This window comes from Erpetoichthys calabaricus, chromosome 4 (genome assembly GCF_900747795.2).
Source record: "Erpetoichthys calabaricus chromosome 4, fErpCal1.3, whole genome shotgun sequence".
In the NCBI taxonomy this organism is placed as follows: domain Eukaryota; kingdom Metazoa; phylum Chordata; class Cladistia; order Polypteriformes; family Polypteridae; genus Erpetoichthys; species Erpetoichthys calabaricus.
Genome location: NC_041397.2, coordinates 29,044,399 through 29,072,148, shown reverse-complemented (window position 1 = coordinate 29,072,148; position 27,750 = coordinate 29,044,399). Strand labels below are relative to the sequence as shown.

General features: G+C 42.2%; 3 protein-coding genes across 3 annotated transcripts in view; all 3 read left to right on the top strand.

Moving 5' to 3' along the window:
- The window catches only part of LOC114649909 (uncharacterized), a 32,881-nt gene extending 29,702 nt beyond the window's left edge, over positions 1 to 3,179 (top strand). The window contains exons 30-31 of the mRNA XM_051926739.1: positions 2,940 to 3,008; positions 3,081 to 3,179. Of these exons, the coding sequence (XP_051782699.1) occupies positions 2,940 to 3,008; positions 3,081 to 3,152 (141 nt within the window). The 3' untranslated portion in view covers positions 3,153 to 3,179. The remainder of the gene's footprint in view (positions 1 to 2,939; positions 3,009 to 3,080) is intronic.
- On the top strand, positions 1,245 to 25,787 carry LOC114649911 (zona pellucida sperm-binding protein 4-like). Its single transcript, XM_051926748.1, has 10 exons — positions 1,245 to 1,330; positions 23,878 to 24,000; positions 24,079 to 24,248; positions 24,317 to 24,414; positions 24,492 to 24,619; positions 24,875 to 25,055; positions 25,133 to 25,271; positions 25,359 to 25,431; positions 25,502 to 25,633; positions 25,736 to 25,787. Exons 2-10 carry the CDS (start codon positions 23,994 to 23,996, stop codon positions 25,753 to 25,755), a joined length of 948 nt encoding a protein of 315 aa, XP_051782708.1. The 5' UTR covers positions 1,245 to 1,330; positions 23,878 to 23,993; the 3' UTR covers positions 25,756 to 25,787.
- LOC114649910 (uncharacterized) overlaps positions 13,930 to 27,750 on the top strand; it is a 625,678-nt gene continuing 611,857 nt past the window's right edge. The window contains exons 1-5 of the mRNA XM_051926738.1: positions 13,930 to 14,681; positions 14,756 to 14,874; positions 14,949 to 15,111; positions 16,048 to 16,172; positions 16,641 to 16,778. Coding sequence (XP_051782698.1) covers positions 14,009 to 14,681; positions 14,756 to 14,874; positions 14,949 to 15,111; positions 16,048 to 16,172; positions 16,641 to 16,778 — 1,218 coding nt within the window. The 5' untranslated portion in view covers positions 13,930 to 14,008. The remainder of the gene's footprint in view (positions 14,682 to 14,755; positions 14,875 to 14,948; positions 15,112 to 16,047; positions 16,173 to 16,640; positions 16,779 to 27,750) is intronic.

Sequence of the window (27,750 nt, the reverse complement as noted above, 5' to 3'; positions counted from 1 at the left end):
AACTCGGTAAGATTCTGGCAGGTTTGGCATGGTTTTAGTTGTAAGGGCCCTAGCTACATACAGAAATGGAGTATTTGATGTTCTACACCAGCGGTTCTCAAACTGTGGGGTGTGTCCCCCTAGGGGGGGTGCGAAGTAACAAAAAAGGAGGTGTGAATGTTGCCATATGTGGCGTAATTTCACGATTCGTAGGGAAATTTTAAACTTGTATCGACAGCAAAAAATAGGAATAAATTTTTTATTAGGGTTTCAAAAAAACGTTAGGGGGTGCAATTTAAAACTTTTATTAAAACTCGGGTTGCAAATACTTATAGGTTGAGAAACGCTGTTCTACACTAAATGGTTTTTAAACAGCTGTGTGCTAAATTTGCTAGTTGTTGGTAATTACCTCAATTTGTGTGGAATAGGGTCCATTGAACTAGCTTCATTTTTAATATTCTACTTTTCCCTTATGTAGGACTGCTTGGTCTGACATTTGTTCCAGAAGCATTTATCACCCAACTAATGCCTTTGATTTATCTGGCTTTGCATTTAAACAGGTCTCTTTTAATTCTGACTTTTATAACCTGTTAATTGCCCATAGAATATTTTAAAAATGTGACTCCTGAAATACCCATTTAGTTCTCTCCTTTTGGGCTTGTTGGAAGTTGACTGAAGTTTTTTGGTCCATTAATGCCAATTCCAATTGGCAGAGGTTTGCCTTTAATGTCAATCTGATCTCATGCCCAGATCATGAAGGCATTGGGGTTTATGCCGTAGATGAGTGTTCACTCTACAATGGGTGACCTCCTAAGGACCTCCTTAGGTTACCACATTCCATGTCCAATATACACAAATCTATTGTCTGAACCTTCCTTTTCCAGAGGATTCAGTTTCTGTGAGTGTTCACTGTAAAACATTATGTAGAGGGCTTCTCGGGACTGGTGCCCCTAACAGTCAAATGGCATGGATGTGCTGTATTCTACAATAGAGTGCAAGTATAGAATGCAAAATGTCCCTATTGTGGCAATAACCTTTTGCCAATCCTGTCTTTAATAGATGAATATCACAATGCTGTAACTGTGACGCAGTCTGTCCATTGTGGATACAATCTGTCTTCTGGTGTGGGGGAGCTCCATTTCTCAACCTATTACAAGGCTTGCCATGTGAAGATCCAAGTAAGCTGACAATTTACAACCAGCACTAGGACTTCTGCTGGTCTAGATACTGATGTGTGTCTTTTCTTGTAGAATGGCCATCATGTTCTGACAGTCCTTTTATACCACCTCTTTGGGAACACATGGAGAGGTGCAGCTGAAGTGTCCTGTTTGTGACCTTGTCTTCCATCAGGGTATTGCTTTTATTTCACAAGAGTTCCTGAATGGCCGTTTATGACCAATGAATTGGTTACAATATCCTTTTGCATTTGATAGACTGTGACTTGCCAAGGAAAAAGCAAGTTCAGTGTGGTCCATCTGGCATAGCCCCAAGTGTTTGTCATTCCAAGGTTGCTGTGTGGATCCCAAAACCTCCCACTGTTTCTATCCTATGGATAGTAGTAGTAGGTTGCCCGTGGCAAATAAGGACTCCTTTCAGAAGTACCACTGCTACAGTTAGCTGTCCTTTGCTTTGCCAACAGCTTGCACCAGTGATGGGCACTTTGTGTTTGCTGTCTATTGAACCTCCTCCAAACCAGATGTGGACCCTGGCAGCCTGTATGTTTCTAATCACTCGTGTACACCTGTGATCTGCACCCCAGACTTTGCTGTCTTCAAGATTCCTCTGACTGGGTGTGGAACTCACAGATTTGTAAGTCGTGGCTTTATGGATGGATTCACTAAAATCTGGTGGCTTTCCATGTGCTCAGCATAAAATGTTTGCAGTTGATTGGGTAGACTTCCATCTACTTGGCAGATGTGTTTGGGGGGGAAAAGGTACAAGAATCGTCAAATGTACGGCCAAATCCTGAGACATGCTCCTTACCAGTAAGCCTTTTTACAACCTACCTCTCCCATCCTTCTGGCCCAAGCGACTTGGCTTTAGGCACTTATTAACCTTTTCATTACAGCTCCCAAATTGAATGCCGTTATTCAAAAGGGACACATGCCAGCACTGGCTACATGGTGGTTAACAGTCCTGCTCTACCAGATGTTGTCTCTTCTGGAGCGTTGGGAGTAGTTCTGACAATTGCTAAAGGTATGTAGTGTCTTTAATATCTGTAAGAAAGGAGCAGGTGACTATTTGTATCCTGTCTTGGTGCAATAGCTAAAGACTGTATTGCCTAGCTAATTTCTATATTGTAGGATTCTGGTACTCTCTGGATTTGGAAGAGTTTAGACTGCCTGGCCAAACCAAATATTGGTTAAGTGCTTGGCAATTAATTACATTGCAATTAAGTGGGTGCAGACAGGTGTTTACAGGTGGGGCTTGGAATCAGGCCAATGAGACAGTTTAATTCCATTTCAGATGACAGCTACACCACCTTCTTTCCGGACATCCTAGTCCCCCTCAGGTTTTTGTTGCGAAGCAAGATCTTCCTGGAAGTGAAAACAGTAAACCCACTTACTCCAGAGGTAGTGCTGTTGGTGCACTACTGCATTGCATATCTCAGGTCTTCAGAGAATGTCTGGGTGCTGATGTACAATGGGTAAGTGGGGTGCTTCTACTGAATTAAGATGAATGCTGATCGTCATGGAGGAAGAGGCAGTGTAAGTTGTATTCAGAGCTGCAACTGTCTTGCTGACAGCTGTCCAAATGCCCTGGATTATCGCACTGGCCTTCATCTGAAGGATCACAACTGGCAGCCTGTGCCAAAGCCTACCAGACGCTTTGATATAACATTCCAGTTTATGGATGCCAAAGAGAATCTTCTAGATGAGGAGGTGAGGAAAGGGGAGCGGAGAACTGTGTGTGTGGGTGTGTGTTGGCTGCTCCTGTAACCTAGTTGTCTCTTTTTGCAGATTTACTTCATGTGCTCAACAGAGATTTCTTCACACAATCATGTGTTGAAGGCTGCTTTGATGGAAGACGTAGGTATCCATTGTATGGTGTCTGGCCACAAATGCTGCAGCTGTGTAACTGGATTCTCTTCTGCATTTCAGAAATGGCCGTTCCTCAGTCAGAATGGGGAAGGCTTTGTGCTGGTAAACCCTGTCCTAGGCAGCTTTGTATAGAAAGAGCCATAGCAGACCATGGAAGCATCCTCTGGAGAGATGTGCCATCCAGCCAAGAGGCAAGTGGTAGATCTCTCTGGTTTTTCCAGGTTGCATTCCATTAGCAGATGGAGTAATTTAACCCCCCTTTAATAACTGAAGCAAACTTTCTGTACTAAGCTGTTATGAAATGGATTGTAGTAAATAATGAAGTTTAATAAAATGTATACCTGAAACTGCTCTGGTGAGTTTGGCCTTCATGCACTGCCACTATAGGATTATAGTAATCTTCAGCTCACACAAAGCTGTCATTGAGTTACTTGTCCACTATTGGTTCAATTGTTCAATGACTAAGTGTGTACTGTGGGCACACAAAGGGGAATAATTTGGATTCTCATTGTCCCAGAACCAGACAACCTACACTAGAAAAGCAGTGGAGCTGGACCCCAATCAGTAAATTGGTAACACAGATGAAAGGCTAAATGTCTTGGAATTTTAACAGGCCTTTACTCTTGCACATCTATAACTATTCTGTTAAGTTTGGTATGAAGGGGACTCTTGCAGCAGTGGCCCCAAGTGAAGACTGTTTTAGCTCTTTCTCATCAGATGAATTTAAGACCATACAGGAAACGCTTGAAATTGGGTACTAGCATTCAAAAGCATTGAGGGCAGAACTGATTCCAGATTGTCAATGGCCAGTCTACCAAATGGTAATTGCTAACCTTTTGATGCTGCTCTTTGAACTCCATGCCAGAGACGCTTTGAATTAAATGCTAGGTGTTAAAGTAACAAATAACCAAGAGGGGTTTAATTGCACAATTTATAATATGGAACCCTAATTCTGCTAGCCATTGGAATAAAACCCTGTAAAGTCATCAAAGTTGATGGTAACTCATGCAACAGTCATTAGTAGGGTGGCACCTACAATGAAAGGCAAGGTAAAAAGCTGCTAATTCAGTTTCAAAACCTAACCCATTGCTTGAGCAATAGTTTCTGTTCACTGGTTATCAGATATTTCCAGAGTGACCCTGACAGCCGTTGGAGTTGAATCTGCCATTTATCCATGCAGTTTGAAACTGCTGATGATCCTACACCTTCTTACGCCGAGGTAACCCCAGTCTAAAGGGGTCTGTAGGTCAGGAGCATCTTGGATATTCTCAATTTTTGGCTCATGTAGTGGAGAACATGGCAGAGTTGAGCTTTCAAAACTAAGCAGTGTTTAGTTGGTGGAATCCAAACACTCCCTTTAGCCTAACATAAATGCTGGCTACCTGTCATAGCAGATGTAAATTTTTTTTTTTGGTGAGATCCACACTTCCTACAATTTCTGTATTGGATTCTGGGTATATTCACTATCTATAGAAGTATATTGGGTGATTGTTGAATTTGACAGCGTATGTTCTTAAGCATAACATGCCTTGCTCATTCCAAGGGAAGGCTGTCCTTGCTATTATTTCTACATGCTGGGCAAAGTACTCCCCGTTTACAGTGGGAAGGAAATATTGATTCTTCACACTGGACAAGGACCACATGGGATTGTAGGCATAGATAATATTATGTTACAGAATCTTTGCTTGATCAGATTTACTACATCACAATAGACCATTTCTTCACATCGAAATGACTGTCAAGGAAAGGTAAAGGCTATAGCACAGTACAACCAAACTGTTGACTTTAGTCCAGTGAAGCTGCAATTTGTTGCACTAGCTACATGTCAAAATGATTGCTATAAAGTAGAAGGACACAGACCTCTGCCTTCTATGTACTGTTCACGATGCTGCAACTGCCACTATTCATATCAAGGAAATGTGGAACTCCAAGCCTTGTACTGTGGTAGCTTACAACAAGAGAAGGGGTGGTGTGGATCTTATCCAGCACAAGAATCAGGAAAACGGAAGAAAATCCCTAAAATTTACTCAATGAAACACATTCTTCCTATACAGTAGAAATGCTGACAAACTCCTAGGTCACACAGACTTCACATGGAGGGTGGTGGAATGCATTCTGAAGAACCATCAGCTTTTGTGGAACAGCACCCCAACATATCTATTTCATAAACCACTGCCCATGAACAGCAAGAGACAGAACCCTAGCAAGAATCTGTTTGTGGCTCAAAGCATGAGGAGTCCGGCAATAAAGTGTACAAAGAAAGGGGCTTCTGTTGTCCTGATTGCATTGAAATATTCTGCTCTAAAAAATTAGAGGAACACTTTTTAATCTGAGTAAAGCAACAAGTCAATTAAACTTCTGGGTAATTGATTGGGTCAGTTAAGTAGTAGAGGAGTTCATCTCTTTGGACTGTTTTTTTCACTCATTTTGCATTTGGGTACGGTCAGTGTCACTACTGGTAGCATGAGGTGATAACCGGACCCTACAGAGGTTGCACAGGTAGTCCAACTTCTCCAGGATTGCACATCAATAGGTGCCATTGCCAGAAGGTTTGCTGTGTCTCCCAGCACAGTCTCAAGGGCACTGAGGAGATTCCAGGAGATAGGCAGTTACTCTAGGAGAGCTGGACATGGCCGTAGAAGGTCCTTAACCCATCAGCAGGACCGGTATCTGCTCCTTTGGACAAGGAGGAGCAGGATGAACACTGCCAGAGCACTACAAAATGACCTCCATCAGGCCACTGGTGTGAACGTCTCTGACCAAACAATCAGAAACAGATTCATGAGGGTGGCCTGAGGGCCCAATGTCCTCTAGGGCAGGGGTGTCGAACTCCAGTCCTGGAGGGCCGCAATGGCTGCAAGTTTTCATTCTAACCATCTTCATTAGTGACCAGTTTTTGCTGCCAATTAGCTTCTTTTGCTTTTGTTTTAATTAACTTGACTCAGACCTCTCAGTCCTTTCTTTTTCCTTAATGAGGAGCCAAACAATAATGAGACACAAAACAAGCCACCACAAGATCAGCTAACCTGAAAATAAAGAAAGGTGAAGGTCTTAGTCATGTTGGTCTGATCAGGTCACCAAGACATCTTGATGGTGGTCTTAGAAAAAACAGATAATCAACAGTTTTGGAAATGTCTGCTGTGGCAGAATGAGAGCAGCAACAAGCCATGGAATTAAATAATGAGTTTAATTAACATCAAGCATTTGCTTCTCATTAAGGAACTGGTTGGAGTGAAATTGGCTTGAGTTTGAAGCTCCAGTTTAGCTGGTCATCTGTTGACTCTTTTCATGTCTCATTTCTGTTTGGCTGTCATTTAATGAAGAAAAGAATCAACTCAGAGAACGGAATCCTTAAAAACAGGGCTATTAAAATGAAGGGGAAAAGAAATTAATTAGCAGTGAAAACTTGTCACTGATTAGGAAAAGGGTTAGAATGAAAACTTGCAGCCACTGCGGCCCTCCAGGCCCGGAGTTCGACACCCATGCTCTAGAGGACCCTCTACTCCAGGGGTGGGCAAAGTCAGTCCTGGAGGACTGCAATGGCTGCAGATTTCTTTTCCAACCCAGTTGCTTAATTAGAAAGCAATTCTTGCCAATAATTTAATTTCATTGCTTGTTAGTGCTTTAACTCTGCTATGTCAGGTAATATTCACATTCTAGATTTTTCCCCTTTCTAAGGACATCATCCAAATGATTTAAAAGCTAAAATGGAGGAGTAATTCAAAGTCCTCCACTCTTCTCTCTTCACTTTCCTTCCAAGTATTTAAACGCAATAGTGCATGTTAAATACACACAGGTGTAAATGGAAACAAGCTAAATGGAGAAATGTTGGTCTCTTGTCATTTGCATGTTATTGGTAATAAGGAGCAATTAAAAATAAAGAATACAGCTGATTAAGACTAAAATAAGGGTTCAAAATCTTAACAAGTGAGACAACTAAGGTGATGCAGAAGTGTTACTTGAGTAATAAGTGCTTCTTATTAAGAAAATGGTTAGGAGCAAAAACCTGCAGCCACTGCAGCCCTCCAGGAATGACTTTGTCCACCCCTGCTCTACTCACTGCCAGGCACCATGGACATCGACTGGCATTTGCCATAGAATACAAGAATTGGCAGGTCCACCACTGGTGCCCTGTGCTTTTCACAGATGAGAGCAGGTTCACCCAAAGCACATGTGACAGACATGAAAGGGTCTGGAGAAGCCATGGACAACATTATGCTGCCTGTAACATTGGTCAGCATGACTGGTTTGCTGGTGGGTCAGTGATGGTCTGGGGAGGCATATCCATGGAGGTGGATGCACAAACCTCTACATGTTAGACAAAGGCACCTTGACTGCCATTAGGTATCAGGATGAAATCCCTGGATCCATTGTTAGACCCTATGCTGGTTTAGAGTGTCCTGGGTTCATCGTGGTGCACGACAATGCCCGGCCTCATGTGTTGAGAGTATGCAGGCAGTTTCTGCAGGATGAAAGAAGTGAGATCATTGATTGGCCCCCACACTTGCCTGACCTCAATCCAACAGAACACCTCTGTGACATTATGTTTCAGTCCATCCGACGCCGCCAGGTTGCACCTCAGACTGTCCAGCTCAGTGATGCCCTGGTCCAGATCTGGGAGGAGATCCCCCAGGACAAAATCCGTCGCCTCATTAGGAGCATACCCTCTCCCCCCCCCGCCTGCCCCACCCCTGACATTGTCAGGCATGCATACAAGCACGAGGGGGCCATACAAACTACTGAGTATGATTTTGAGTTGCTGCAATGAAATTTCGGCACAATTGATTAGCCTGCCGCATCATTTTTTCACTTTGATTTTCGGGGTGTCTCTGAATTCAGTCCTCTTTACGTTGATAATTTTCATTTCCATCAAGCGATGTGGCATCCTTTCGTTCCTAACACATTACCCAGTCCATATCAGTAGAGATATCCAGCAGCATTGTTTTTTCCATTGAGATCTGATATTTTTTCAAAGTGTTCCTTTACTTTTTTTGAGTAGTTTATATTACACTAGCTGTGTGAGGTCTTCAGGACTAAAAAACAACACAAAGACTTCCTAGTAATTTTACTATATTTATGAACTTGGAGAGGTGTCAGCTGACTCTTAAGAATTACCCAGTGCAGAGGACGTGAACCCTCCTTGTGCTTGCTTACCCCACTGGCTTTCGTAAGAAGACACTGGCAATAGCATATCTTAGCCGTTTCACTTGCATGTGAGTCCTGTTGATCTTTGTCTTGAGAACATCCCTCTACATTGACAATGTTTTCAGTGAAAACTTCAAGCCTTGCCCTCTGTTGCTGAGATGTTTCATTTGCAAGTTGTTGAGCCGCTGTGATCACTTCCTTTCAACGTTGTGCCTCTTCATCTGTGTCATTAGCACAACGTTGTTGTTGCTCGGCCACATTTGCTACACACAGGTCTTTCCTAGCAACTCCTGAAAAAATGTAAAAGTGAACGAATGAGCCATCTGGTGGCTGTGGTTAAGCGTGAGTAGAGTGGACTGCTCCATACACACTCACACACAGGTCTTTCATTTATAAATGTCTAATGAATAAAGGACTACATCTACTTAGCTTTTCTAATGTATTTTTGTTGACATTTTTGGCATTCACATGTTTCTGCTACACAATTTTATTCTCTTTTGAAACAAATTCAATGTTTCTTGCTTGTTTCTCTTGGGTGCTAAACATAATGCTAAGGAGGTTCATTTGGGCATCAGCAAATTAGATCTAAAGGGGTTGAAACAAACCCCATCATTTTAGCTTAATGGGATCAACTTATTCTTTAGCTTTTTTTACCTTAAGAGTATGAAAACACGTAATTATAAGAAATCAATTCTTGAAGTAGGTCATAGCTAGAATGAATTATTTGTCTGATCCGGTCTCTTTTCAGTCCATGCTGATCTTTACTTTTTGGGTGAGTCTCCTATAAAAAACACTATCTGGGTCTTGAAGCTTGTAAGATGAGTGAATAATTTTTCCTCTGTAGGTTGTGATTGAGAACTATGAGCATTTGTGATTTCAGGTAAAAGCAGGAGGAATTACTGTATTTCAGACTTCACTTTTAACACTAATTTCAAATGTATTTTGCTAGATGTTGTGGTCAGTCAGCCATCACATACATTGATACTTTCAACTCCAGGCACAAAAGCAATACAGAGATAATAACTTGCCCTGTTTCACTTCTCCTACCCTTAGCTCCCCACGTCAAGCTACGTCTTCACAAAACAGAGGTCTAGTCTTCTGACGTGCCCACCCAAAACCTGAAGAATCCTCTGTCAGCCTTGAAGTTAAAAGTAAACTGAGAAATCATCAGTTAAGAGCACATTAACTGCTCCGTATATGAGATATAGATGAGCAGACAGAACATATTTACTTAATGTTAGCCGGTGGACTTATGCCCACTACATGTTAAGGGGACTTTCATTCCATGACATACCACAAGGTCATAAACATTTGGCTGTTCTCAGACTTGCAACAATACACCTAAATTTATATTCTCAAACTAATTTAGAATTTAAATCCATGATCTGCCAAATCCTGGGCAGCATTGTCAGGTGCACTACAGTGACCAAACGTAGCTGATCACAAGTCCATTACAGGGTCCACTCTCACGTGGACAGATATGTGTGGGCAATCAACCAAAGTGATACCCTCACTTATGAGAGGAAAACTGGAACAACAATAATAATAATACATTTTATTTATACAAGGCACCTTTCAGAGAACTCAAGGACACCGAACAAACAATAAATAAATAAATAAATAAATAAAAGACACAATTATAAACAACTTAAAACATCAGAAAATCTAAAAATTAAATCCAAACAAAACCACTATAATCAGGAGGAAAAAGAAAAAGTCATTTTAAACAGATGTGTTTTAAGTTTACATTTGAAGGATGAATATGATTTGATATTTCGGAGATCTGCAGGTAATGAATTCTAGAGCTTGGGAGCAGAACGGCTGAAAGCTCTGCTCCCCATGGTGGTTAGACGGGCGGGAAGGACGGTCAGATGGGTGGAGGAAGAGGATCTAAGGTTACGAGAGGGAATGGCAACATGAAGAAGGTCAGACAGATATGGAGGGGCGAGGTTATGGATGGCCTTAAATGTTAATAGCAGAATCTTAAAATCAATACGAAACTTGATCGGGAGCCAATGAAGCTGCTGCAAGACCGGAATAGTATGGTGAATAGATGAGGTTCGAGTGGTGATACTTGCTGCAGAATTCTGGACTAACTGAAGCTTATGAAGAGATTTATTAGGGAGACCAAAGAGGAGTGAATTGCAATAGTCCAGCTGAGAAGTGACAAGACTATGAACAAGAATGGCAGTGGTATGAGGAGTGAGGGAGGGGTGAATGTGATTAATATTACGTAGGTGGAAGTAAGCAGACCAGGTGATGTTATTAATGTGAGATTGGAAAGATAGAGTACTGTCGAGGATGACACCCAGACTCTTGACCTGAGATGATGGGGAAACAACAGAGTTATCAATAATAAGAGAAAGATTATTGGTTTTGGATAATGATGATTTTGAACCAATGAGGAGAACCTCAGTTTTGTCACTGTTTAATTTAAGAAAATTCGAAGAAAACCAGGATTTAATTTCAGCAATGCAGTCAATAAGCGAGGGTGGTGGAAAAGAGGAGGTGGGTTTACCAGCAAGGTAGAGCTGGGTGTCATCAGCATAACAGTGATAATTAATGTTATATTTGCGAAAAATATTGCCAAGGGGAAGAAGGTAAATAATAAAAAGAGGGGTCCCAGGACAGAGCCCTGGGTCACACCAGAAGTAACAGCGGTGGGTTGGGATGTGAAGGTTTTAAGCTGTATGAACTGAGTGTGGCCAGAGAGGTAGGATCTAAACCAATCAAGTGGAGTGTGGGTAGTGCCAATCAAAGATAATCTATTAAGGAGAGTGGTATGACAAATAGTATCAAAGGCAGCACTCAGATCAAGGAGGATGAGAATAGTGATTAGACCAGAATCAGCAGCCATAAGGAGGTCATTGGTAATTTTAACAAGTGCCGTTTCTGTACTATGAAGGGGGCGAAAACCAGACTGAAACTTTTCATAAGATTATTGTGAGATAAGTGGGTGTGAAGTTGGATAGCTACTATTTTTTCAAGAATTTTGGAGATAAAGGGCAAGTTAGAAATGGGGCGAAAATTATTGAAATTAGTAGTATCAGCACCAGTTTTTTTTAGTATTGGGGTTATAGCAGCAGTTTTGAAAGATGAGGGAATAATACCAGTAGTGAGAGAAGAGTGAATGAGAGGGACTAGAGAGGGGAGGCAGGCTTTAACCAGAACTGTAGGCAGGGGGTCCAGCTGACAAGTAGATAACTTAGATTTGCAGATGAGATCTGAGATTTCAGAGGAAGTGGGAAGCTGGAAAGAAGAGAAAGAGTGAATAGGCGAGTGTAGATCAGAAGGAATACAGAGAGGATCTGGACCAAGGTGCTGATGTATCTTTTGGATTTTCCCATTGAAAAAAGACATAAGAGAATTACAGAAAGCAGTTGAGTAAAGGTGAGATGGTAAAGAGTCTGGAGGTTGTGTAACATTATTAAGTAATGAAAACAAAGACTTGGTGTTACCTGTATTACAACTAATTAACTGAGTGTAATAATTAGATTTGGTTGGGCTATACAATCCTTGTAGTAGAGAAGATGATTTTTATACATCTCTTTGTGGACAAAGAGTCCGGATTTTTTAAACAACCTTTCAAGTTGCCTGCCCTTAGCTTTCAGAAGCCGAAGTTCAGGCATAAACCAAAGGGCAGAAAAAGAAAAAGAAACAGATCTGATTTTTAGTGGAGCCAGAGAATTAAGAATACCATTAAGACAAGTGTTATAATATGAGACCAGTTCTACGGGAGTGGATAAATTATAAAAGTCCATTTGGGAATCAATTCTAGAAGACAGCAAATTCAAGTTAATATTCTTAATGTTGCGAAAGGCTATGAGACGTGGAAGCTTAGGAACAGAAAAGGTAAGTTTGGCATTGAATGAAAGGAGAAAATGGTCAGTTACAGTGAGTTCATCTGCTGTAAGATCAAAAGGAACAACACCAGAGCAGCAGATCAGGTCCAAGATATGTCCTTTACAATGGGTAGGAACATCAGTGTGCTGCTGGTATCCAAAACTCTCCAGGCAAGATAAAAAGTCTCTAGTGAGAGGGATATTGATATTGTCCAGATGTATATTAAAATCCCCCAGCAGAATTATATTTGGAGTAATTACAGATAAATGGGTAAGGAAGGTAGCAAGATCGTTCAAAAAATTGTTGTTTGACTTAGGAAGACGGTAGACAGTTGTAATGATGGTAGGAACTGGCCCAGACAGTTGACACACAGTCGATTCAAAAGAACTAACAGCAGGAGCAGACAACGGCAGGACTTTCCACTTCTTGTGATAAATTATCGAGACACCTCCTCCATGGCCGGAGGCACGGGGTTGACAAGTGTAAACAAACCCCGGGGGGGGTGCATTCATTAAGTTGTGAAAAGTCTTGAGGTTGCTGCCAAGTCTCAGTTAAACAGAGAAAGTCAAACTTACGGTCAATGAGGAGATCCTGAATGAGATGTCCCTTGCTCGTGAGTGAGCGGATGTTCAGTAGACCAAAGCTGACAATGTTGCTGTCGCATTAGTCGACCGAGCTAAGCTGGCCAACACGTTATGGTCAGCGTTCCTATCTGTGTTATGTAGAGGGTGCCGAAAATCAGACCAAAAAGAGTTCATTTCTTTCGAGACGTCCGTTCGGAATCTCCAGCGGGACCCACGGTGGATGTATCTCCGACGAGGGAGAAGTATGACGTCCGGGTAGAAATACAGCACCGACAGCAGAGGCACAGACTGGCGAAGACACAGTTGAAGAAGCTCAGCAGCTGGGTACTGGAGGAGGCCAGTCGCAGGTTGGCTAACGAGCGACAAAAGACTCCAAACAAACATTAACCAGGCGAATATCCTACCAGTCCACAATGTAGGCGAGGAGGCCACTGGCAGCTCAGACGTCCAGAGAATAAGCCAGTAAGTTTCAAACGAAACGGAGGTTAGGCTGAAGCTAAATGCATACACAGCATATACAGCCATGCAGAGATGTCAGCAAAATGGCAAAAAATACCATCAAAATCACTAGTCTAGCAAAATCACATAGTCTAGTTACCGGCGAGCAGCGACGACCAGTCCCGCCAGCGTTCACTCAAACCGGAAGTACCAACAGGACAAAGGAAGGAACAACAGGAGAAGAACCTCACGCATAAGTGTGGAAGACATGCAAACTCCACTCAGACATAGGACTTGGACTCCAGATGAGGCAGCAGCACTAACCACTGCGTCACCATGCTGCCTTTGTCAGAACTCCCTGTTACAACATAAAGTTGTATTGACATGAATTGTGAATTTATATTCAAAGCTAGACTTCAGCTTCATGGAACAAACATTAAGAACTGTACTGTTTGCAGTTCAGAAGTCATATTTGTAATGAACTTAAAAGTAACATACAAGCTTGAGATGAAGAGAGCAGATCCAGAAAAATGGATGAAACTGTTGCTTCTTTCTTTAAGCTGTATACAGATGAAACACAAAGTCCTGAACTCCATGTTAAAAATTAAAATAAGTGGAGAGTGTAATTGAAAGCTTCACTCTCGTTAAATGAACCATGCTTTAATTAAACAGGATCATAAATATGGTGAGTAATTTTGACCTCCCAATTACCGGTAGGTGAAAATACATAATGGCACCTATGATTTGGCAGGGAAATAATCTGTATAGAGGCTTTTAAAGGAAGCACCTTCAAACAAACCCTAATTGGGTATCGTTAAGGACAATCAGGTGTCACTTGAGTCTCATTATAAATAGAAAGGCTGGTGAGTATGTGGTTGAAGCTTTTAGTTGAAGTTGTTTTTGGTGGGCTTTTCTTTCATGAGGTTTGCTTGTGCCTGAAAGGGTCTGCTCTTGGTTTTGTCTTTGTGATTTGAGTGCATGATGATGTGGTTGCAAGGGCAGGCAGTGCTGCCTTTGTTTCTATTAGTATGGCTCACTGGAATGAATTGCATAATTGGAGCTGAAGGGTCTACTGGGGCCTGGAAGGAGGATTCTAACCCAACAGAACAAAACTTAAACTCTGAAAATGTCTTGGCTTATAAGATGAAAGATTCTTTCATTTCTCCTGTGTTGTCTTATGATGAAGTAGTTACCAGTTATGGGTTTGAAGGTGGTGATAAAGATGGTTCTGGTGATCTAATGTATCAAGATTTTGAAGTACTAGATGTGGATGAGGGAAATGTCCCAATGAAACAGAAAGAATTGAATATTGGTGTGGTAAGTCATGATATGAAGATGGTTAAAGCTGTGAAAGCCATTAATTACAATCAAAAGGCTGTAGTTGGAGGTGAATTGAGTGATCCTGTTGTGAATGCTGATGTACCCCATGGAGATAATTTAGAGGAGTTGGAACTACTGCAGGATAGAGCAGACTATGATAATGAGTACAGTGGTGCTTGGAGTCCTGAGCTGGAGTCTTACCGAATGAAGCTTAGTGCTCCTCCTGGACAGGTTTGTCATGAAGTGGCTGTGTTCCCATATAAGATCAGTTGTGGTCAGATGTCCATGTCTGCAGAGTTTTTTGGATCTCCTGCAGATCTGAAAGTGAGATGTAAGTATGGTGTAGATAGCAAGTCTATGATGCAGTAATGTTGAGTAACTTCATTTTAATTCCCCCTTCCCCAGTGAATTCTTCCTTTGTGCAAGTAACCAGAATTGCTCACCAATGCAAGTACAAAATGGAGATGAGAACTGGATCCTTCATTTTTACAGCATACTATGATGGCTGCAATGTGCAGAAAATAGTAAGGTTGTTTAGTTCCCCTTTAACTTGCTGCCCCCTACAGGAGTTTTACTGTAACTTTTCTTTTTCCTGCAGAAAGGCTGCTATGTTCTGACTCTTCTCTGGCAGAATGAGAAGGTGTCCCTTGCCTGTCCAGGAGGAGAGGTTTCTTCTCCTCTTCCCCCAGCTGTGCTCTGCAATGAGACCAGCATGACTGTTGGGCTCCCTTCAGGGTCTCCTGATGACCTAAAAGTGAAAGGTGAGTCTATGACCAACCCCTTGCTTCCAGTTGCCTGCCTGGTTTTGTGACCATCTGCTGGTGTTGTGTAGTTCTGGGTGGTCTCCCCTTTGGTAATCCTAAAGGTGATATTACTGCACCTGACAAAGTGCACAAAGATCTTTGAAGAGCCGTCTTGTTGACTGCAAAACTGTCTTTGAGCTTGTGATACTTCCTGACCTGTTCTACACAAATCAGTACTCCGTTCAATCTCCAAACACACTGCTTGCGTGGTTTTTTTTTTTTTTTTTTTTTTTTTTCCTCCTATCCTAAGAGCTAGAAATAACATGTAAGAACGGAGTGTTTAATCTTGAAGCACTGAAGTCCAGGTTAGTTTGGAAGAACATGGCAAACCACATTAAATTTTTAGTAGTTAAGTAACTGAATTCTTTGCTCTAAGTGCAGTAGGATGCTTTTCTTGGCCTCCTACCATTATGGGACTAGAATAAAGTACTTGTATAATCAAGCATTGACCTATTGCTAGACAATATGTAGTAGTTGGGACTAGGTCTCTTATTTGAAACTTGGTGCTGTATCCTAAAAGGGTATTAAATACTTGAAGATGCCATAAACAACCAGAGCAATTCTGCTTCAAATTGGTAGTAGGAAGGTTAATGCCAAGACCCTGCAGTGTCTAGCAGATTGATCTCCTTGTTTCATGGGAGACCGGATTGGAGATCTTTATATTAAAGCCTTGGCTATAAACATTTCTGCAAAGTCTAAATTTGCTATAAGCAAAAGGTTTAATTGGAAAGTTTAGCCCTGGTAGCCAGTCAAGAGTTGTTGCTTCATACAACCCAAATGTACGTCAACTGTCATCATGTAGATATTTTCTTCTATTTTAAACCAACTGTTCAGTGAACACCTTTCAAGAATTAGATTAAAATGGAGCTTAACTAAACTGTACCACCTTTCCAGCAGACCACCTCCACTGGGTCCCTGCACGCCACCTTGCTAGGAGATGCAAATATGTATTTTTGAAGGATGCTTTTGGAAGGATTTTCTTTACAGTTTCATACAAAGGCTGCTTTGTGAAGAGAGAGGTGAGACTTTATTAATCCCAAGGGGAAATTCTATAGAATCTATCTAGAAGGTGTGGGGCATTTTAAATTGTCTGGGGAAACTTAATGGTGCACCTTTACTGGGGATTCCACTGCCCCTTATGGGTCACTGCTAAAATATATTTAAAATATAATAAAATATATATTTTTTAGTTTCCAGAATCTCATGTTGACTAAAATGCCTAAGAGTTGCACTTGCAATACTATTTACTGTTGCAAACCCCTACATGGGAGACTCCAATTTATGCAGGCCTATATGCTAATTGGCATCTGACATGCCATCCCTTCCCTTAATACAAATTTTTATAGTAGCTGTCTTGAACTGGATGAGTAAACTCCACTGCAGCTTGAGTCCTCTACATCTTGTCTTGACTACACATGACCCATTATAGCTGGGACTCTTAAATGCTATAGTTGCCTTGAAGGGTTTAATCCAAGTTTCTTTGACAGGGGAGCTATCATATCCTGTCCGTGAGATACACCAGTCCTAACCACAAGGAGAATGTATTGGACATGAGGTGCCCAATACACTATGGGGAACATGTGACTACTCCCCATTCCACTGTGCCTCCACTGTCTCATCCAAAGGTAGCTTGCCACACTTCCAATATGGATGTGCTTCTACCTGGTGCTGTGCCAGACCAGGTCAAAGTGAAGGGTGAGTAGAGATGGGTGCAGCTACACGTGGTACTGTGGTGTGATGCTTTACATCTCGTGATGTACTTTGGATTTCTATTAGACAAAAACCACCAGGAGGTGGCAGTGCAACCATTGGCTGAAAGATGTCACTATCACTTAGTGAGGAGAGGCCATGATGTGGTGTTTACTGCAAGCTATAAATCGTGCCATGTCCATATGGAGGTAAATGATTAGACGCAGGCTTTACAAACTGTCAAACACCACTGATTGTGTGGCTAAACTGTATTTGTATTGCAGGGTAATCATTATATCCTGATAGTAGTGTATAAGCCAAAAAATCAGCCGCCAGTAGTAGTCCCCATGAAATGCCCGAGCTCTCATCTGGGTACTACAACTGCAACTATAACCACATCCTCCAGGAAGCCTAGTCCTCTTTGCAAAGACTCTGGCATGAGTGTTTTGCTACCTTCAGGCTCCTTTGATCAGGTCAAAGTTCTAGGTAAGATGGCATTAAATCAAGCTCAAATGACCATTCACATAAGATCTGAAGAGCCAATATGTCTGTTTGAACAGATGAGTTCCATCATGAAGTTCTAGTCCACACAGCTCCCAAAAGCTGTGGCTACCACTTAATGAAGAAACCACATGGGATCCTCTTTGAAGCTCCTTATTGGGCTTGCCATGTCCAGACTGTGGTAAGATTGGCTCTTTGTGAATTCATATTACTGGTTAGAGATCCTTCATGCATGGCTACCTTATGGGTAAACCTTTCCAATTTAGGTAACCTCTAGATCAATAGAAGCACTTCCTAGTAAGCCAAAATTGCAGCTGTCTAAGCCATCAGTTCATTCCCTTCAGAAGCCATGAACTGATGGCTTAGACAGCTGCAAAGTATGTAAACACAGGATTTAATGAATGAACCTATGCTAATTGGTGGCACTTCCTCCTTTTAGAATCATTATTACACACTGACTGTTGTCTACAAGCCCACTGCTGGTCCACAAATTGTAGTGAACCTGAAATGTCCAGTGAGTTGGCACCTACCATTGCCACTATCCACACCTATAAAGCCCTCCACACCTAAGCTACCTCATGTAGCTTGCGGAGCATCCAGCATGTCTCTTGAGCTACTCGGTGGCTCTCTTGGTCAGGTTCAAGTACTAGGTGAGTATATAAGCTTACTGCTTCTCTACATTTAGGAAGTAGACGCTAAAAAAAGACGCACAGGCTATTTTCCAGACCCTTTCAAAATGTCTTGCCTACTTTGAGGATTCATGATGGTGTTGCACCAAAATTTAAGGCCTTTTGCAATCTTTCTACGGTTCTTAGATAAATCTCACCACCCAGTAGTGGTTCTGGATGCTCCCAAAGAATGCCAGTACCACTTGGTAAAGAGGGGAAAGACTATTGTCTTCACTGCAAGTTATAGGAGTTGTCATGTGCATGCAGAGGTAAGCAGAGTTGAATGGGAGGTGTCCAGATGTGAGATGCCACTGAGATTCAAGACTTGTGGAAGGGACTTTAGCAAAAATGTGTTCTCTTTGTAGCATTCCAATTACATTCTTGTTGTCCTCTATACACTGGAGAATGGTGCACAAGAGAGGGTAACCATGAAATGCCCCATTCATGCTGTGCCCACATCCTCCCCTACTACAACTAGACCACCTGTGTTGTACAGTACCACCTGTAAAGCCTCTAGCATGACCCTAACTCTACCTGGTGGATCATTTAACCAAGTTCACATAATTGGTAAGATTGTTGGTGCACTGTGATGGCTTTGTTTGGTATGGTGTCTGACAAGATGGTTTCTTTGCAGATAAATCCAATAGGATGGTGGCAGTCGCAGAGCTTCCTGCATGGTGTGCAAATTCTTTGTTGAAGGAAGGCGGGCATCTACTCTATACTGTTGGATATAAAGCCTGTGATGTCAGAATGCAGGTAAGCTGTAGGCCTTGCTTAATTCAATTTTGGGTCAAATAGGTTATTCTCTAGCAGGTCTAGGTCTGAATGGGTGAGGTGGAATCCTGTTGGAAATGGAAGCTTGGCTAGCTTAATGGAGGATGCAAACTGCCAACCTTAAGCACTCGCACTTCTGTTTCAGTCTCAAAGCCATTACAAATCTCTGCTTTAAATGGATTGGCTCAACTCCAACTTGTATTTCCAGCCTGACTGGACACCCAGGGGAAAGTTGTAACCTGCCCCTTGCCATGATAAGTTGGCATCTGCTCTACCTGGCCATTTTGCCTGGGTACAACTTAATTGACTGTGCTGCTGTATTCTTTCTTTCATTGCTGCTGGTTTAGTTACAAGCTAATGGTAGGATTTCTTTAAATCTAGGATAACCATTACACTCTGACTGTCATCTACCAGAGTGCCACAGGAGATCGGAGAGTGTATATGAAATGCCCTGTACAGCAGGCTTCTACAGTCCTCCCTACAATGCCAGATGTTCACCCACATTATAGTTGTATGGCTTCTGGCATAATGGTAGTCTTGCCTCCTGGATCACTTGATCAGGTCAAAATTATTGGTGAGTTCTGAAGGAAGTTGGATGGATAACTTGTGTCAAACATTGATAGCAAATGGGTTGAATGCATTGTGAAACTCCTTTACACAAATCAGCTTCTTTGGCAAGCTCTAGAAAACATCTTGTCAAATCAACCTAAGGCAGCAGGTTGTAGCAATGTGTTGCTTAAACCTTTATTCTGACTGGGTATTTCAGGTGCTTGGGATTGATGCCACCTTTTAGAGGATATCTGAGATTCTCTAAATTGGAAGGGAGTTCTTGCTCAATTTTGAGCTACTGCTGCATGGAATGTTCCCTGTCTAACCTGCTCCTAAATTGACCAATGTCAAGTGTACAAAAGATTAAATATCAATTTGTTTTAGCCAGTTGTCAAAGCCATTTGCAAATTCTTCTGGATGAAGACCTTAACCTCATTAAACGTAGAGGGGACCACTGATCAGTGGATCTTTGATTCTAGGGAAACTGGGTCAAGAAATTATAGCATCAAAAGCTCCCAAGCATTGTGGCTATAAGCTAGAGAAAGGGAAAGGAACCATAACATTCTCTGCCCCCTACACAGCATGTGACATCCAAGTGGAGGTGAGTAAAGCTTGGGATATTTGAGAGCTCTAGAGGAACTTTCTGCTCAATGTGCTATTATGTGTTAGAATCACCACTATATCCTGCACCTGAGCTACAAACCAGCTATTGGGAATTCAATGACTGACACAATGAGCTGTCCAGTTGGTGTGGATCCCCTCAAAACCACCACTCCTGCAACCAGCACAAGGAAGCCCTCCTTCCCAACAGAGTGCAAGACTTCAAGCATGGCTGTGGCTTTGACAGCTGTGTCTCCAAAGGATGTCCAAGTTGTAGGTGAGTGACTTGTTGTGGGTCAAAATAATTCCTCGCCTTGCAAGTTTTAATTAGTGTGGGTGGGTTTTTGTTGTCCTCTAGACCAAAATGGACATTCTGTGCATGTGACCTCTGCTCCCAAAACCTGTGGTTATTCCTTGGAAAAGAAGGGAGAGATGTTGGTCTTGACTGCCCTTTATAAAGCCTGTCATGTTTCCGTTCAGGCAAGTGTTACTGTGGTTCTCTGGTTCAGCACAGCTTTGAACCAACATTTGTGTGGTGGCTTATGCTTAATGGTTGCTCTCCCTAGACCTGTCTCATTGGCTTGTACCATGAGCAACAGTTTCTCCAGTTCAGCCTTCCTCAAGGGAGTGGGGATGTAAAGGATGATGGTTGCAACCAGAGTAATAAAACCCACTTGGACATATTGGGGGGGGAGGGGGGGGTTTGGTGGTGTGAATTGGCTTGGTGTGGTTTGTTAGAGTAGAATGCATATGGAGTATGGCACACTAGTTAAATCGAAGTTTTAATGTAGTGTCCTCTAACCTCCCCATTTAGTGAGAGGCTATTGCATACAAGTATTCCTCATAAGACCACTTGCAACCCTGCCAAGATCTGCACTACAGGCTTCAGTTGGGAGCATATCTGCATGCTTACACCATGATTTTTTTCCATTTGATTCTATCCTGTCTAGTGGAAGTTAATATACTTCTGAATATTTCTTTTAGCATGGTCATTATGTACTTGAGGTGATGTACAGATCCGGAAGGGATACGACTCATTCTGTGACAATGAAATGCCCAGTCCCAAGGATACCACCTCTAGTGTCCTGTAAACCCTCAAGCATGAGTGCAGTGCTACCTGTGGAGTTCCCAGAACAAGTAACCATCCTTGGTGAGTATGGTGGAAGTAGGGACAAGTAGGTTGGAGCCATCTCATTCTAGAAACCTCTGGCTTTTGTTGTAGGGTTGCACGGTGATGAGCAGGTGCTGAGTTTTGCCCCCAAAGAATGTGGCTATACAGTAGTAAAATCCATGGGGAAGATCACCTTGACTGCTCTGTATACATCCTGTGGAGTTCACAAAGAGGTAAGCTTTTATTGGAGTTGTGCATCCCTTTTATAAAGCAAAATTGAAGCTGGTTCTGGGTTTGGGACATGGTGCTTTTATATTGGTTTCACTTCAGTGTGCAGGGGTTTTTGCATAATCTGAGAATGTAGTACCAGGTGTGATTGGATTTCCCTTGTCTAGGAGGACTTCTTTGTGCTGAATCTTCACTACTACCCAGTTGTTGGCAACCCAGTAGCTGTGCAGATGAAATGCCCAGTTATCCATGTGCCTCCAACACCGCCTAAACCTTCACCTACAGTGTCTGCTGATCCCAGGATTGTGTGTCAACCTACCACTATGATTGTAGAGCTGCCAAAAGGGAAACTGGAGGACATAAAGTTGATGGGTGAGTAAGCATTTGGAACACCAACAAATTGGGTGTATGAATGTGTTAAGTGGGCCATTTAAAGAATTAATACAATCTATTGCCCCTTGCAAACTGGGCTGGCTTCAAATGGGTGGGGGTGGATTGTAAAGAGATGTAACTATGTTGCACTTGGTAGAAATGGTATTGGCAAACCACCAAAATTAAGCCTTTATTGGCCAAAACTTGCATAAAATGGATTAATTTTTTAAATGGAGGATCAACTTTTATTCCCTCTATAGTCCTTTGCATTGGTCTTAGTCTTTCATCCCTCTAAGCTATACAAATTCTGGACTAGATAATGAATCGGAACCATACTCTAGAATTGGTGTAACTTTGCTTGCTGAATTGGACAAGAGATGCAGATGACATAAACCTATTTTCCTGGGTCCATTTTTTAGTGATTGTTGGGTGGTTGCCTAGTAGCATGCATATTTAATGGGTGGGTCAAGGGGTACAATTCCTTTCTGAAGGGTCATTGGCTTTTCTTCCAGATAAAATGGGAAGGATGGTGGCTGTTCAGCAGGCTCCCAAGAAATGTGGTTACCACCTGGCAGAAGCCAAAAAGATCTCCTTGTTAATCCCCTATAAAGCCTGTGATGTGAAGATTATGGTGAGTCAACTAACATTAAACCTGCATGCAGCTGTAGTAGACTTATGTAATTTTACTTCATTTTAGGACCACCACTATACTCTGGCACTGGCTTACACTCCAACCAGTGGAGGGCAGAGGCAGGTTATTGTCAAATGCCCAGTTATTGGAAAGCCACCATCCCCTCTAGAAGCTGGGGTATCCTGTGATGAAGACTGCATGAGTATTGACCTTCCTATGGGGCCTTTGGATCAAGTGAAAGTAGTGGGTAGGTTGAGGATGGGTTGGTCTGGGAGTAGATCTTGGTGTGTAGTGAACATTTTAAATTTCCTCCTCTTGGTACTGTTGAGTGCACCAAATGCTTTAACCCATTTGTGCCCTCCACCCCAGTAAGACTGGCAGGTTTGGTATGCTTTGGTAAAGCATTTTTGTTTGTTGTGGGCCCTAGCTTTATGTAGTATTGATCTTCAGAACTAAATCGGTTTTAACATGTGCTAAATTTGTTGGGTGTTGGTAATTGGCTCAATTTTGACATTTTAGGGCCACTAAAAATGAAACTTGTTCAATGTCCAACTCTTCTGACAAGCAGTCCTAAAAATTTGTTCAGAAGCATTTTTCACCCAACTACCACTTGGCTTGTCTGGCTTTGCATTTAAGCAGGTCTCTTAATCTTGATTTTATAACCTGTTTGGGTTTATTTTTTTTTAATCCCCATTTGTCTTCTCCTTTTGGGCTTATTTGAAGTTGTCTGAAGCTTTTCGGTCAAGTAATGCCAGGTCCAATTGGCAGGTTTGCCTTTAATGTAAATCGGGTCTTGTGCCCAGATCATGAAGGCATTGGTTTATGCCCTAGATGAATGTGTACATGTTGTACTGCACTTGTTGGCCTTTGAAACCAGATGTTTGCAACCTTCGCTGTTGCAGACTGTCATTAGTTCCTTTTGGGCTCTTTAGCACTGTAGCTATGAAATTGCTTTGCTTTTTTTAAAATTTAGCTACTTGGCTGGCTTGGTATTGGTTCAAGAGCTAGTGACCTGGCTTAGGTTCCCACATTGTCCAACATGCACAATTCTACTTGGAAAGGTCAGAGGATTGTTTAATAGATGTTTCACTGTGAAACATTATGTAGGCTGGGCTTGTCTGGACTGGTGCCCCAACATTCAAATGGCATGGATGTGCTATATTCTACAATAGTGAAAGTATAGAATGCAAAATATCTCTATTGTGGCAATAACTTTTCAATGTTCATCTTAATAGATGAATATCACAATGCTGTAACAGTGAAGCAGTCTGTCCATTGTGGATACAATCTGTCTTCTGGTGTGGGGAAGCTCCATTTCTCAGCATATTATAAGGCCTGCCATGTGAAGATCCAAGTAAGCTTAAAATTTACAACTAGGACTTCTGCTTGTCTAGATCCTGAGATTTTTGGCTTTTCTTGTAGAATGGCCACCATGTTCTGACAGTCCTTTATACCACCTCTTTGGGAACACATGGAGAGGTGCAGCTGCAGTGTCCTGTTCATGACCTTGTCTTCCATCATGGTATTGCTTTTATTTCACTAATTCCTGAATGGCCATTTATGACCAAAGGGTAGGTTATAATATCCTTTCCATTTGATAGGATGTGACTTGCCCAGGAAAAAGCAAGTCCAGTGTGGTCGATTTGGCATAGCCCCAAGTGTTTGTCATTCCAAAGGTTGCTGTGTGGATCCCAAAACCTCTCACTGTTACTATCCTATGGACAGTAAGTTGCCAGTTGCAAATAAGGACTCCTATCAGAAGTACCACTGCTACAGTTGGCTCTCCTTTGCTTTGCCACCAGCATGCACCATTGACAGGCACTTCGTGTTTGTGGTCTATCGAACCTCCTCCAAACCAGATGTGGACCCTGGCAGCCTGTATGTTTCTAATCACTCGTGTGCACCTGTGATCTGCACCCCAGACTTTGCCATTTTCAAGATTCCTCTGACTGGGTGTGGTACTCACAAATTTGTAAGTAGTGGCTTTATAGATTCAATTAAATCTGGCTTTACATGTGCTCAGTTGAGTAATATTCACAGGTGATTGGGGAGACTTCCATCTACTTGGCAGATGTGTTTGGGAAAAGGTACAAGAATCGTCAAATGTACGGCCAAATCCTGAGACATGCCCCTTACCAGTAAGCCTTTTTACAACCTACTTCTCCTGTTCTGGCCCAAGCAACTTGGCTTTAGGCACTTAACCTTTTCATTACAGCTCCCAAATTGAATGCCGCTACTCAAAAGGGACACATGCCAGCACTGGCTACATGGTGGTGAATAGTCCTGCTCTACCAGATGTCGTCTCTTCTGGAGCATTGGGAGTAGTTCTGAGAATTGCTAAAGGTATGTAGTGCCTTTTTAATATCTAAGAAAGGAGCCGGTAACCATTTGCATCCTGTCTTAGCGAGGCAATATATTTAGCTATTGCACCAATTTCTATTGTATGATTCTGGTCCTCTCTGGATTTGGAGTTCAGTCTGCCTGGCACCACCAAATATTGGTAATTGCAATGTACAAAGAGCTTAAATGGATGCAAAGACTGGTGTTAAAGGTGGGGCTTGGCATTAAACAGGCTCATTGGCCCAATTCTATTTTCAGATGACAGCTACACCACCTTCTTCCCAGACACACAAATTCCCCTCAGATATTTGTTGGGAAGCAAGATCTTCCTGGAAGTGAAAATAGTAAACCCACCTACTCCAGAGGTGGTGCTGTTGGTGCACTACTGCATTGCATATCCCAGGTCTTCAGAGAACGTCTGGGTGCTGATGTACAATGGGTAAGTGGGATGCTTTCCTTGGTTAATGATGCAACTGCAAGTTGTTGTATTCAGAGCTGCAACCATCTTGCTGACAGCTGTCCAAATGCCCTGGATTATGGTACTGGCCTTCATCTGAAGGACCACAACTGGCAGCCTGTGCCAAAGCATATCAGACGCTTTGATATAACAACATTCCAGTTTATGGATGCCAAAGAGAATCTTCTAGATGAGGAGGTGAGGAAGGGGGAACGGTGAAACTCCTCAGAGGTATTTAACATGGAGTGTGGTGGCTGCTCCTGTAACCTAGCAGTCTCTTTGCAGATTTACTTCATGTGCTCAACAGAGATTTGTTCACATAAAGAATCGTGTGTTGAAGGCTGCTTTGATGGAAGACGTAGGTATCCATTGTTGGGTGTCTGGCCACAAATGCTGCAGCTGTGTAACTGGACTCTCCTGTATTTCAGAAATGACAGTTCCTCAGTCAGAATGGGGAAGGCTTTGTGCTGGCAAACCCTGTCCTAGGCAGCTTCGTGTAGAAAGAGCCATAGCAGACCATGGAAGCCTCCTCTGGAGAGATGCTCCTAGCAAAGAGGCAAGTGCCAGATCTTTAAAGGGTTTTTCCAGGCTGAAATCTGTTCAGGAGTTGAACTGATTTTTATTTTATTTTTTTTTTTTTTTTTTCTCCCCTCCCCCTTTAGAACTGAAGCAAAGTTCCTGAAGTAAGCCGTTATGGGCTGTTTGTCAAAGTACCTGACTTTTTTTTAATAAAGTGTACCTGAAACTGTTGTGGAGGGTGAATGTTCTTTATCCTTCAAGCACTGGCACGGTTTACCTTTAGATAAGCTTGGCTCACAGCATGGGCTTGTTTTGCCAGCATGTGGTGGGATGTCACCTTTTCATTTCCTTAGGGTTTGCCCACTCTTGATCAATTGTTGATCAAAGGGTGTTCACCCATTCCTCGACCACTTGCATGTGGTTAAACACACACAGCCTACATTTACACTTGCATTATTTAGCAGACACTCTTACCCAGAGCGACTTACAACAGTGTTAGTTTTCGCATACCCCTTGTGGTCAGAGCGTGGGGTCAGCCATTGTACAGCACTCCCTGGAGCAATTACAGGCTAAGGGTCTTGCTCAAGGGCCCAGCAGAGCAGGATCTCTTTTGGCAGTGACAGGGATTTGAACCAGCAACCTTCAGGATACCAGCGCAGATCCTTAGCCTCAGAGCCGCCACTCCACCTATCTCTTGATCCTGTAACATTTGGTAAGAGTAGTCCATCATCCAAGTATCTTTGGATGCTAATGGACCCTTTGCTCCTAAGCATTCATCACAATCCCATCTAAGCTTTAGGAAAAAAGGGTTTCACTGCAGACCTGCCCCCAACTGAGAACTGGTTTGGCTTGGCATTTTTCAAGTAGTTTGGGGTGGTTTTTTTTTTTTTTTTTCTTGAATTCAGGAAAGTTCAGAAATGGATTCTCATTTAAGAGCTTTGAAAAGTTTAATGTGACTCGTGTCCATGTCAAATCTGACAATGGGCAATAAACATCTCAATGGGGTTGTGTTTTTAAAAAAAAAAAAAAAAAAAAAAAAAAAAATGGTGAATCCTGGGTGACTGGTTAGATGTTTAATGACTATTTGAGTGGAGCAGTATTTTGCTAGGTGATTTTTTTAAACTGGTTTCAGAACTAAATGTGTTCTGAAATTCTATGGTCATAAATGGGGTGGCACCATCAGCCAAAAACGCAATGGCATGTAAACAATCCAGTGTGGAACAGCCTTTCCACTATTGGAACATCTTTCTCAAGCAATAGTTTAGGTTGATTTTCTGTGGCTTCAATGAGTGAAACTGACACTAGTTGGATTCTGATCTGCCAAGTGTCAGAATGGGAGGGTGCAGTAGCATCAGAGGTAAAGGTTATTGGGTCAGGATAATCTGGACTGTTGGATAGTCCAGTGAACGGTTGTGAAAACTCTTCTAGGGAAAGGTGTTGGAGGAGAAGGCTATGTAGCGATGGTACTCCAGTGCAAAAAAACAAGATGGACTAAAAAATTTCAATTTTTGTTTATAATTTATGAAATCCATCACTAAAGAGCGTATGAAGAAATCCAATGACCATGCAGAAATTTGGCAAAATTTGAGGATTGTCTGCTACACTTTGCGCAAGGTGGATGTCCCTGATCGTGACAAGAGTATTGGCAAAAGCCTCTGGTTACAGTGAAGGCTGTCCTAGAGGCAGTAATGGTATCTAAACTACCACATTTTAATATTTCTACATGCTGTGCAAAGCAATGGCTGGGTACAAATGGAAACTTTCCCAGGCAGACATAACCAATATGGTGTAATTTCTGTAAAGCAAAACTGATGTTGATGGCATGGTATTACTAAACTGCATGATACACCTGGTGCCTTTGGTTGTGTGAAGCTGTGTTGTGGTACAGTAGCTGCTTATCAAAATGATTGCTACCATATTTCCCCAAAAAGACCAGGGGTGTGATCCATAAGACTGCATAGAATTTGCACTATAACATGACCCACTGTAAGCACAAAAGCTGAAATGTGCTTATGCACAGAAAAATCCAGATGCAGGAATCTGTGCATTCACCATCTTCTGCGTTCTTCCGCTACATAAATCCCACTTGGCATGGAAATAAATGCATATACCTGCTGTCCCACCACAACTCCTCCCAGAGTTACACCTCTTTGAATAT